This window comes from Pongo pygmaeus, chromosome 14 (genome assembly GCF_028885625.2).
Source record: "Pongo pygmaeus isolate AG05252 chromosome 14, NHGRI_mPonPyg2-v2.0_pri, whole genome shotgun sequence".
NCBI lineage: Eukaryota > Metazoa > Chordata > Mammalia > Primates > Hominidae > Pongo > Pongo pygmaeus.
Window position 1 is genome coordinate 112,684,813 of NC_072387.2, and position 13,590 is coordinate 112,698,402.

At 40.1% G+C, this 13,590-nt stretch overlaps 1 protein-coding gene across 2 annotated transcripts in view; it reads right to left on the reverse strand.

The window, feature by feature from the left end:
- Positions 1-8,679, reverse strand: part of CCDC168 (coiled-coil domain containing 168) — a 30,499-nt gene extending 21,820 nt beyond the window's left edge. The window contains exons 1-4 of one of the 2 annotated variants that reach the window (XM_054445797.2): positions 8,201-8,679; positions 7,680-7,771; positions 7,522-7,555; positions 7,389-7,431 (exon numbers count right to left, since the gene is read on the reverse strand). In XM_054445797.2, the coding sequence (XP_054301772.2) occupies positions 7,389-7,431; positions 7,522-7,555; positions 7,680-7,771; positions 8,201-8,294 (263 nt within the window). In that variant the 5' untranslated portion in view covers positions 8,295-8,679. Of the gene's footprint in view, positions 1-7,388; positions 7,432-7,521; positions 7,556-7,679 lie in introns of both variants that reach the window. The other variant, XM_054445796.2, reaches the window with a different exon arrangement.
- Between the last annotated feature and the right edge of the window lie 4,911 nt (positions 8,680-13,590).

Consider the following 13,590-nt stretch of genomic DNA (forward strand, 5'->3'; position numbering starts at 1 on the left):
ACAAAAGACTGATACCTCAACCCCCTGACATACTCCAGCAAGAGGAAATTCTGTCAGCAGACAGCCTTTTGACTTAAACTGCACATTTTAGGCTTGCAAGTCACCATAATTGCTTAAGCCAATTCTTTAAAATAAATCTCTTACTCTCTCTCTCTCTCTATATATATATATGTGCATATATATGTATATATATGTATATATGTATAAATGTATATATGTATATATGTGTATATATGTGTATATATGTATATATGTATATATATGTGTGTATATATGTATATATGTATATATGTGTGTATATATGTATATATGTATATATGTGTGTATATATGTATATATATGTGTATATATGTATATATATGTGTGTATATATATGTATACACACACACACACACACACACATACACATATCCTACTGGTTCTGTTTCTCTGGAGAACCCTGACAATACACCTGGAAACTTATTTGAAATGCATATTCTTTGGTCCCATCGCAGCACTATGGAATCTGACGTTTTGAAGGTGGGGTCAAAACACCTGAGCTTTAATACGCTCTCCAGGTGATTCTGACACATGATAAATTTCGATAGTCACTGTTTGATGCACGAGCAAACCTAAAATCAAAAACTGAAATGCGTATAAACTAGGTCAGATACTTCTAGTAGCTATTTGTTTGGAGAACACAGATTATCTCTTACTTTACTGTAAGTGTGACTTTACTTTTAAATAACCCTCAATCAAAGTAGTGAAGGCCGTATATGAAATCCGTCATGATCTACCTGACCACAAAAATTATTTGTGCTAAACGATTTTACTCACAGAACTGAGAAATAACAATGAAATGCCAAGTCCCACAAATGACTGAATGGACATCCTCTTGACCAAGGGGACCCCAAAGAAATCTTGAAAAATGAATTTCTGACCATGATGGGATGGGAGGTCAGACAGGCCTTATTATACCACCTCCCTCCCTCGCTACCATTAGGCTTTCTTTCCTAAGGGTAAACAGAACAGCCCTTTGGAAAGGCTTGCACCACCCTTGATATCAACCAATGACCTGATGCTGCCCCTCCCTTTCGCTTTCAACAAAGCAACCAGCCAGCATTCCTTCCTGATAAGAGACCACCAACCACAGAGTGGTTCTGCCCAGTCTAGGAAGGATGTGCAGTGGGGGTTTTCATGTCCCCTGCTTCACCTTATGATGTCAGAGGGCCAAAAACTCCACCCTCAGATTATGCTAAAGCATAAAAACATGAGTTCCATGGAGAGGAATGAAGCTCAATTGCTCATGCCCACATTTCTCCTTTCGTAAATATTCATGACTCCTCCTACAGCTTATTGACTATGAGTATTATCCACCTCATTCAGCATGATTTCCTGTCTTATTCTTTCTGCCCTCCAATGGCCTGTTTCTGGCTTCTGACAGGAGGCTACACTTCCCAGTCTGTCAGAATGGCTACCCTGCAGGCTGCAACCCTTTATGAACACCATCATTCTTCAGTTGACACAATGAAATCTCATTAATCTGGATTTGGTTAATTAGAATTTGGGGTATTTTAGGCTACATTAGTGATTTTGTTTTTTCATAGATAACACAAAAATATTAGGTAAATATTTAAAATATGTTAGTTTTCAAGTTCTCTCAATTTTTAGAGCACTTATTAACCTCTAATATATAGGCTATTTTATGGGCTGAATTGTGTTTCTCTAAAATTCATATGTTGAAGTCCTAACCCTAGTACCTCAGAATGTGACCATATTTGTAGACATGGCCTTTAAACAGGTTATTAAAGTTAAATGAGGTCATATGGGTAGGCCTTAATCCATATTTGGAGATAAGGCCATCAAAAGATGATTAAGTTAACTGATGTCTTTATTTAGAGTGGGGCCCTAATCCAATATGACTGGTGCCCTTGTAAGAAGAGGAAATTTGGACACAGAGACACCATGGACATGCATATACAGAGAAAAGAGCACGTGATGCACATGTGTGTCTATTGCAGCACTATTTACAATAGCAAAGACATGGAATCAACCCAAATGCCCATCAATGATAGACTGGATAAAGAAAATGTGGCACATATACACCATGGAATACTATGCAGCCATAAAAAAGAATGAGTTAATGCCCTTTGCGGGTACATGGATGAAGCTGGAAACCATCATTCTCAGCAAACTAACATAGGAACAGAAAATCAAACACTGCATGTCCTCACTCCTAAGTGGGAGTCTAACAATGAGAACACATGGACACAAGGAGGGGAACATCACACACTGGGGCCTGTCAGAGAGGTGAGGGGCACAGGGAGGGAGAGCATTAGGACAGACAAATACCTAAAGCATGCTGGGCTTAAAACCTAGATGACGGGTTGATAGGTGCAGCAAACCACCATGGCACATGTATACCTATGTAATGAACCTGCACGTGCATATGTATCCCAGAACTTAAAGTAAAATTAAAAAAAAAAAAAAAAGAAAAGAGCTTGTGAGGACACAGCAAGAAAGTGGCCATCTGCAAGTCAAGGAGAAACACCTCAGGAGAAACCAAGCCTTTCAGCCTCCAGAACCATGAGAAAATAAATTTCTGTTCTTTAATGCCACCTAATTTGTGATACGTTGTTATGGCAACCCCAGCAATCTAATACAGACTGTATACACATCTTTGTTATCTGCCCATTACTTTTAGTATATAGTCTTTGGTAGTAAAGTCTATTCTTCAACTAAGACAAAATTTTGGGTTGGATGATCATGATGTCTACTCTCCAACACCTGTTCTACCTCAGATTATTAGGCTCAGTCTAATATAGTAATCCCATTTCTGAGTGATTAGTTTAGGAATGGGCATGATCTAATCATAATATAAGAAAATGCTGAAGCAGGCAGGGCTGGGTGGCTCACGCCTGTAATCCCAGGTCTCTGGGAGGCCGAAGCAGGTGGATCACTTGACATCGGAGTTTGAAACCAAACTAGCCAACATGGTGAAACCCCAACTCTCCTAAAAATACAAAAAGTAGCTGGGCATGGTGGCATGCACCTGTAGACCCAGCTACTCGGGAGGCTGAGGCAGGAGAGTTGCTTGAACCCAGGAGATGGAGGTTGCAGTGAGCTGAGATTGTGCCATTGCACTCCAGCCTGGGCAACAGAATGAGACTCCATCTCCAAAAAAAAAAAAAAAAAAAAAAAAAAACCCTGAAGCAAACCATTTCCCAAAATCCAATAATCCAATGTAAGATCAGCAGTTTGCTTTGCTCACTGAGACTATGCCTGGTCAGCACAGTTCTCTCTAATTTCTCATGTCACCTCCTGACATATAATTTACTTGTTATGTTGTCATTTATTGTCTGACCCTCTCTCACTCCCACACCCTGTTTTGTTTGCTGATGAGTCTCAAGGGCCTACAGCAATGCCTGACACAGAGTAGGCAATCAATAAGTATTTGCTGAATGACCATCTCCACCTCCAGGCTTCTGATTGCTAACAACAAACTGACCCAACTCTTTCCTCAATTTCAGTGAGAAAAAAATCTCTCATACACAAACCACCCATATGTGTTTAAAATCATATGACTGATTTTAGTGAAGACTTGGAAGCAGAAGCAGGAGAGAGTTGACTACAGCCATGCAAAGGGCTCCCATTTAAACATTAGGTACGTCTCCCCATTTGTGAGATGCCCTTTGGCCTCTCCCCACCAAGGAATCTTAATTGGCCTTTGAGATTTTAAAAACAACTCCTCATTCTCTAGGAAAAGAGTAACAGTTCTAGAGCCTTGGTAACCAGTAGCAGAACCAGTTGTAAATCAATCAATGGCAATCCTATAGTCATAGTAACAAATAAACACAGAGTCTGCTTTTAAACTGTTTTATCTATCAAAGATAACTTCCTTCAGGAAATGCTCTTCTGAAACCAACCAGTCAGTGACAAGTTTAAGCTTTGAAAGTCAGGTGGTTGGTGGCAGACTCTCACTCAAGCATGCATCTATGGGTAAGGCCAACCCTAAAACAAACCATTCCCTAAAATCTGATATAAGGTCAGCCATTTGCTTTGCTTACTGAGACGATACCTGGCCAGCTCGGGTCCCCGGATTTCAGATACTGAGTGGTGGTCTCATCCTTTACGCCACTCAGTCCTAAGCCTCACACCACTACACTTGCAACTCCCTCTGTTCTGCTCCCCTCTGCCCCCCAGCTACCCCCTTTCTCCTTTGTCCCATTTCATAAGCAAGATAAAATCCACTCCATCTCTAATGCAGTAGATTTTAACCATTCTGATGCTTAGCTTCGGCCAATATACCCTTCTATTTCAAAATAATTTATTAAGATGCTGTCCCACTATTTCCAATAGCAAAGACATGGAACCAACCCAAATGCTCATCAATGATAGACTGGATAAAGAAAATGTGGTACATATACACCATGGAATACCATGCAACCATAAAAAGAATGAGCTCATGGCCTTTGCAGGGACATGGATGAAGCTGGAAGCCATCATTCTCAGCAAACTAACACAGGAATAGAAAACCAAACACCGCATGTTCTCACTCCTAAGTGGGAGCTGAACAATGAGAACACATGGACACAGGGAGGGGAACAACATATGCCAGGGCCTTTTTGGGGATGGGGGACGAGGGGAGGAAACTTAGAGGACAGGTCAATCGGTGCAGTAAACCACCATGGCACACGTAACCCTATGTAACAAACCTACACATTCTGTGTATGTATCCTGGTTTTTTTTTTTTAGAAGAAATTTTAAAAAATTAAATGAAATAAAATTATTTGAAGGTGTCAATGGTTAAAAAAAAAACTATGTTCATAGTTCTTTTCCAAAAAAAGAGTTATATATATATTTATATATAAAAATTTATATATATATTTATATATATATAAATTAATATATAAAATTAAAATATATATATAAATAATTATATTTATATATATTTTTATATATATATATTTTTTTCCTTTTGAGCTGGAGTCGCTTCGTCTCCCAGGCTGGAGTACAATGGTGCAATCTCATCTCACTGCAACCTCCGCCTCCCAGGTTCAAGCCATTCTCAGCCTCCCAAGTCATTGGGATTACAGGCGCACGCCACCGCAGCCGGTTAATTTTTGTATTTTTAGTAGAGATGGGGTTTCACCATGTTGGCCAGGCTGGTTTCGAACTCCTGACCTCCAGTGATCCGCCCACCTCGGCTTCCCAAAGTGCTGGGATTACAGGCGTGAGCCACCGTGTTACACATATTATTTCAACTATTCTTCATAATATTCCTAAGAGGTAATTCTTCTAATCCTTAGTTCGAAAATTAAAAAAAAAATGGAGTTATAGTGAGTTTAAGTCATTAGCCCAAGGCCATGCCATCATTAAGAGGCAGAACTACAGGGCCGGGTGCAGTGGCTCACGACTCTAATCCCAGCACTTTGAGAGGCTCAGGTGGGTGGATCACCTGAGGTCAGAGGTTCGAGACCAGCATGGCCAACATGGTGAAACCCCATCTCTACTAGAAACACAAAAAATTAGCCAGGTGTGATGGTGGGTGCCTGTAATCCCAGCTTCTATGGAGGCTGAGGCAGGAGAATCACTTGAACCCAGGAGGCGGAGGTTGCAGTGAGCAGAGGTCGTGCCATTGCTTTCCAGCCTGGGCAAAAAGAGCAAAACTCTGTCTAAAAAAAAAAAAAAAAGAGGAAGAACTATGATATAAAGCTAGACCTTTTTTAACTTTAAAATTTATGTTTTTTCACCATAATATGCTGCTGCCATAGGAGCCATATCTTTTCTCTAATCCTTTTTCTTAACACCACCCCCTAACCTCTTCTTCTCCATGAATTTCCCTTAACGCCCCCTAGAAAGATGCCACCCAAGGATTAACTTCTGTCTAGGCAGGAAGGGAATAATAGGACACAGGGGTGGAAAATCTTTAAAGAGTCCTGATTCTGAAGCTGAAAATCCTTTTTTTCTCCATGTCTTCTTGTGAATTCCTCTTGCCTGTTAATCCTCCGGTTTTGAATTACATGTGAACCTTGGGTCACCATGCATACCTAACCCCTCTAATATCTCAAATGCTGACGCTTGGTCTGTCCATTTGGACTTATTCTGCTTGCACTACTGACATGCTGTAGCTTGTGCTGGCATTCCTGTTCCCAGCTGGCCCTCACAAGGGTTCTACCTACTCACACCTCCAGATATTGTTACAGCTTCCCGAGACACTCACCTGAGAACTAGAGTTGCTAGTACCCAATACTACAATATAGCAACCAGATTAAATGAATAAAGCCCTTTTATACCTGACAAATGAAAGAAATCAGACGAACATTGAGTAATCCTTTGATTCACACAGCGACTAGTCACACAGTGACTAGTGATCTAGCTGAAACACAAAACTGTGCCACTCTTATGTGTAACCACCACTAGTGGTTATTATCTACAGAATTGAATCCAGGTCTTAACATGGTATAGAAAGCCGTTTATGACCTGACTCCTACCTACCTCTTCACATTCATCTTCTACTGCTTCCTGACTCAACCTCAACATTCCAGCAACTCTGAAATAATAGTAATTTCTTGCACATTGCTGCTGTTTCTGTCCGTGTCCTGGAATGTATTTCTTACCCTCCTAAACCTGTGTCCTTTTCGTGCTAACGTTCATTCATCCTTTAAAATTCAGCACCAGCATAACATTCTTCATGAAGCCATTCCCAATGCCCTAGGCGGGCTTAGGTGTCTCCTAAATGTTTTAATATTTCTGTCACTGTGTCACCATACCACCAGGCAACTTTCCTGTATGTATACATCTTCTCCACAAGAATATAAGCTTCTTGAGAACAGAGACTATCTTATGGTTTGAATCCCAGTGTTGGCGTCCACTATATAGCAGATGTCTAATAATTGTTGAACGGATTTCAATTAAAACAATTAAAATATTGATAGCATCAAGAGTTGTGATTATGTCAGTATTTAATCCCTAGCATGGAGATAACTTTACAATTCTGATAAATTCTGATTTTACAAACTCCTTTCATGTCACTCATTCAGCAACCTAGCTCAGTGTTCGCTTGGTCCACAGTAAGTGCTAAATAAATATCTTCTCAGTTGAATTATAAGAACTGGTGTATTGGAGAGAGAGTTAGAGTAGGAAAGCAAGTCACTTACCCTCTTCAAGCTTTATCTTCCTCATCTGTAAAAAACTCCCTGCCTTGAAGGATAATTTCAATAATGTACGAAAAGTCCTTAACACAGCTTGGAGCATAGCAACCATTTAAAGTAAATGTTAGATTGAATCATGACGTTGAACAGCTAGGAAAACCCTTCTCTGAAATTCAGAAGTAAAGGCAATTTTGAATAGAACACAACCAACCTATTTCATTTAGCTTCAAAATATATATGTGATGTATCACATACCTTTCTCTTGAAGATGAATTAATAACTGACCAATTTTCTGGAGCTGAATAGGAATAAAAAAGTCACAGTATCAATGAGAAAAGCTCAGGATGAACAAGTTTTATATTAAAATATGAAATTGTATAATACTTACCAAATTTCCTTCTTTTCGGGCAACTGTCTTCCTTCTATTTTAATGGAAAAAAATTGTTAGAGGAGTAATCCGAGTATCAAAGTTCAAAAATTTTACAAATTATTCTTACGACTGATTTTGAAAACTAGGAAAAGGGGAAATCAACCATTTATTCTTACCTTCTGGACATCTGAACCACCCTTTTCAGGAAGTGTGGGCTTCTTCCAAAAGGATGCACAAGCTTTCATGAGTATTATCTCAAAAATAATTCCTAGTAAAATTATAAAGAAAATTGCCACCCAATCATTTTGAATAATCCAGGACTCTAGAAAGTCCCATAAAGTTATGAATGTATTATCTTCCAGTCCACTCCCTACCCCCTTTTTAAAGGAAGAATATTTCTTTGACATTTTAATGTAATATGTGAAAGAGACTGGTGTCTCATTCAGAAGTCCTTGATTTCAGAGGCCCTGAAATATAAAACTTTGGTATGCCCAACTCATAACCATGTGCAACATTTGGCCAGTGCTGCTGGTGTCTTATCAAGTGCAGCAGTGATTGCTCTGGGCCTAAGTTAAGTGAGGTACGTGTCATAGTGGGTATTTAACTGAGCTCATATTAACTTTAGCAATAATGAAAGTTCATTGGTAAGATATGTACAGTGTATAAGTAGTTTTTTTACTAAAATTCAAAAAAATACCTTCTCTTAACTTCATAGATAGCAACATAATTCTATCATGGATTGTCGCTGCCCTATTATACATATACAATAAATTTGGATTGGTAGAAAGCATTTGACATAAACATTTCTATTAACACCAGGAACAATGTATTTTATGCTTCTTTGTGGTAAGGAAAATATAGTCCTTTCTTAGAACGAATATAGATAGGGTTGACAGGTTTAGCAAATAAAAACATTAGATGCCCAATTTAATTTGAATTTTGGAGAACTGTCGAATAATTTTTTTGGTCTAAGTACGTCCCATTGCAACTATGTAGAATGTATGATGACTTGTCTTTTATGGGTCTGATTTTTTTCTTAAAATAGAACACATTTTATATTTCTTTTTGCTAGCAGGGTCTGTTGGCACCATTTCCCTTCAACAATCTATTGATATGCTGAAAACTAAAGTGTCTTTGGAATAACCTCCTGGTGAATCTCCTTTTCACCCTGTCTACAGTGATTTCAAGGAGCTACTTGTGATGTCCTTTCCGATGTCAGAATTAAGGGTGGGGCAGAGGCAGATGTAAGTACAGTACTGCCCACTCCCCTTCAAAGTCTAGTGGGTAGGCCTGGAAGCTTATTGAGCAAATACAATTTTAGTCACAAGTAGACAGGATAGTCTGGACTAGTAATGAAAAATGTTAACACTACCTTGGATTTAGAGTACTCTTCCTTTGAAGGTGTAATTAATTAATACTTCCTTTGCAGATGTAATTCATTAATGCTTCATTTTTGTTTTGTTTTTAGTACTTCACTTATCCAAGGTAGGTTAAGCAAAGAAGTATTATTCATTGCACTGAAGTATTATTCATTACATTGAAGTAAACTGTTCAGGCCTCTTCTGTCACATCAGTTTAAATAAGTGCAACAAAGATTCAGCTGGGCGAAGTGGCTCATGCCCATAATCCCAGCACTTTGGAAGGCTGAGGTGGGTGGATGGCTTGAGCCCAGGAGTTTGAGACCGGTACTGGGCAACATAGGTGGACCTCCGTCTTTACCAAAAATTTAAAAATTAGCCAGGCATGGTGGTATGCACCTGTAGTTAGTCTCAGCTACTTGGGAGTCTGAGGTGGGAGGATTGCCTGAGCCTGGGAGGTGAAGGCTACAGTGAGCCATGATCCTGCCACTGCACTCCCATCCTGGACAACAAAGCAAGACACTGTCACAAAAAAAAAAAAAAAAAAGAAAAGAAAAAGAAAAAAGAATTATCAGCTCGTACTGTCCCTGAACATTGGAGATCAAGAGATCAATGACATTCTAAATGTTGGAATTTACAGTCTTCCAGTCTCCTGGACCACAACGTACAGGTATTTATAATCTTTATTTAAGTATAACTCCTATCTTGAATTTTGTCTTCGCAAAGAATCGCCCTTTAGTAATGCTTGGTAGGTCTTCATTGGCTCTGAAAGAAACTTCAGCAATTCCTCTTGATTTTTCTAGAACTATGGTAAAGTACACCTTCCCCGTACTCCCCTGCCCACAAAGACAATTGAGGTGATTTTAGTCTCCTGGGTTTCCCCATAAAATTCAAGCATCTGGGCCAGGCGCAGTGGCTCATGCCTATAATCCCAGCACTTTGGGAGCCCGAGGCAGGTGGATCACCTGAGGTGAGGAATTCAAGACCAGTCTGGCCAATGTGGTGAAACCCCATCTCTACCTAAAAATACAAAAATTAGCTGGGCATGGTGGCAGGTGCCCGTAATCCCAGCTACTTGGGAGGCTGAGGCCGGAGAATCGCTTGAACCCAGGGAGGCGGAGGTTGCAGTGAACCGAGATCGCGCCATTGCACTCCAGCCTGGGCGACAACAGCAAAACTCCATCTCAGGAAAAAAAAAAAAAAAAAAAATTAAGCAGCTGGAAAAATACTCAGTTACTCTCACCTACTTGCAGAAGTTCTCTAAATTATTTAATGGTAACTATCTTAAAAGGGATTCATTGTTTCAACATTTTCTTCTCTCTAATTCCTAGATCTTTCCAAGCTTTAAAAGGTACTGAATCCCTAATTAGTATTCCACTGAAGAGCTCTTAAGGAACTGAAAAGGAACTGCTGCGTACCACTCCTGCTGATGGGTAGGTTTACATAGGGGTAAGTATTATCCCTCTCCAGGGCTTTGTCATGTTTGTTACTTATGTCCCTGCTACTAACAAAAGTATAATTATCTATTTTTCAGCATAAATGCTTCTGTCCTTTGGACTAGAAACCTCTTAGACCAATGTCAAGTGAACAGCATCAAAAGTAAATGCTAAGCAAGATTTACTTGCTTACAGAGTAAAAAGAAAAAGAGTATCAGAGAAAGCCTATTACAGTAATAAAACATAGACACTACAAGAAAACACGAGGAAAATTCTATTAAAGTTTTTTTTAAACTTCCTATTATATTTACCAATGTTACCATCTTTGAATTATTTTGACATTATGAACTTGGTTTTTGTTCTTTACTCAACAGGAAAAAGTCCCAATATTAGATATATAAAACAGCAACATAAAGCCAGAGATTGTTCAAAATTGTTAGAAATTCTTTCTGTAAATATCTTAGTTTAATACATGTGTTGAATAATAAATGTGTAAAGCACTGAACAAGGAACCAAAACGTGCTTTAACACGTCTTTTTAACGTTTTGTTAACATCTTTGTTAACATTTAACAATGGTGGGGAAAAAAATTCCCAAACTTGAAGGAATTTGTAATGAAAGTGAGATGGAGATATTAATAACTTAATGAGAAGGTAGAGTTCGGTTAACACAGAAAGGAGGAAGATATTACAGGGGTTTGAGGAGAGATACTTGGTTTGGGGTAATTTCAAGGGAATCTGCAAAGAGGGGAAAAAAATTTTTCCCCCTACTCATTTGGATTTGGTAGCAGGCAAAGATGAACAAAGAGAGTAGGAAAAAGAGTAAGAAATACTTCTTCCATTTTATAAACATTTATATAGTCCATGTTAGCTATAGCACAGTTACAGGTGTGAAGTCTGGGAAAAGAAGGCTAAAATGTTGACAGAGCCCTACTCTGGAGCCACCTTCGGAGATCTAACAGTTTTTGAGTTGGAAGTATCAACTGGTGTATCAAAGCAAGGAGACAATAAAATTGGAAAATCAATTAGGCTACTGCACTGATAGATGAGAATTGATAAGAGTCTGAATTAGAGTGATGGTAGTGTAAAAAGAAGAGTAAGAGACTGAAACCCAGGATTTAGCAACTACAAGGAAGCAAATGGCTGGGTGCGGTGGCTCATGCCTGTAATCCCAGCACTTTGGGAGTTAGATTGCTTGAGCCCTGGAGTTCGAGACCAGCCTCGGCAACAAAGCAGGACCCTGTTCTCTACAAAAATATTTGAGACCCTGTCTCTCTAAAAAAAGATAATTTAAAAAAGTAGCCAGGTGGAGTGGCAGGCGCCTGTAGTCCCAGCTACTTGGGAGGCTGAGGCAGGAGGATCCCTTGAGCCCAGGAGTTCAAGGTTGCAGTGAAGTATGATAATGCCATTGCATTCCAGTCTGGGTGCCAGAGTGAAATTCTGTCTCAAAAAAATAAAATTAGGCCAGGCGCGGTGACTCGCGCCTGTAATCCCAGCATTTTGGGAGGCCAAGGCGGTCGGATCACTTGAGATCAGGAATTCGAGACCAGCCTGACCAACATGACGAAACCTGTCTCTACTAAAAATACAAAAATTAGCTGGGCGTGGTGGCACACACCTGTAATCCCGGCTACTCAGGAGGCTGAGGCACGAGAATTGCTTGAACCCGGGAGGCGGAGATCGTGCCACTGCACTCCAGTCTCAAAAAAAAACCCAAAAAAACAAAAAACAAAAAACGAACTAACATAATTTAGAAAAGCAAATGGATCAAGGAGGGGGATGGAAGAGTTAATGGTGAGGGAGAAAGGATTTACAGATAATCCCAAATCTGGTTTGTCTAAGATGAGGTTTCCCAACGTGGGCACTATTGACATTTTGGACAGGATATTTCTTTGTTGGGGCTGCAGTACTGTGTATTGTAGGATGCTTAGCAACATCCCTATCTTCTACCTACAGAATGCCGGTAGCACGCCAACCCTAGTTGTGACAATCAAAAATATTTCCAGACATTGCCAAATATCCCCTAAGACAGGGGTCCCCAATCCCCGGGCTGCAGACCAGTACTGGTCTGTGCCCCACTATGAACCAACAGCAGGCAAGCCAGCATTACTGCCTGAGCTCTGCCTCCTGTCACATCAGCTGTGACATTAGATTCTTATAGGAGCAGGGAACCTTATTATGAACTGTGCACATGGGTGATCTATAGGTTGTGTGCTTCTTATGAGAATCTAATGACTGATGATCTGGGATGGCACAGTTTCATCCAGAAAACATCCCTACCCCCACCACTTCCACCCCAGTCAGGTGGAAAAATTGTCTTCCATGAAATGGGTCCCTGGTGCCAAAAAGGTTGGGGACCACTGCCCTAAGGGGTAAAGGTCTCCTCTGGGTGGGGAGCATTAGTTTAGGTGAGGGTTTATGAGGCAGGAGAATAGGGTCTGGAGGCAGGGAACCTAAGACCGATTCACCCTGACTTCCTACAACTAAGTTGATAGGAAAACCCCAACCTTCCACGCCTAAGTAACAAAAAGACCAGAGGCTACTCCCTTTGCAACCCCCCACCTTTTCTGTGCAGCAGATGGAAAATTGCAAGTTGGTTGCAAAATTGGTTGCTTTCTGCAAACAGACGTTTGCATGGGAGTGTAACTTTGTAACTTCACTTCAGCCTCTGACTGGTTGCTTTCTGCAACCAATCAGACTGATTGTGGGCCACCACTTCATTTACATGGGGTGAACACCAAGTAGACAATGGGAAACCTCTAGAGGGTGTTTGGGCCCCAGAAGATTCCTTCTCCAGGGCCCTTGAGCCGCTGCTTGGGCCCACTCCCACACTGTGGAGTGTACTATCATTTTCAATAAATCTATGTTTTCTTTGCTTCACTCTTTCCTTGCTTTGCTGTGCATTTTGTCCAATTCTTTATTCAAAACGTCAAGAAACTGGACAACTTGCAGTCAGGACCCTCTTAGTAAGAGCTATGCCATTAATTAGGGCCTACCAGAAGAGGTGCCAGAATGGCTCTTTGATTATAATCTCGAACTTGAAGGGGCTGAACATTTTCCTGCAAGGCGTGGTAAATCTATGGAGGAGAGCAGATGTGACCTTTTCCTAAATGTTCGTTTCAGCTGTAGATATATCATTCACGTCTTTCTCTAGGAGTTCTGTTCCCCAAATATGGCTAGCTATACAGTCCTCAAATGTCAAGCCATTACATCAATAAGGAACAGTAGTTTCTTATAGAAAACTCAGGGGAAAATCAACTTTAAATGATCATCTACCTACATTACCCCTATATTT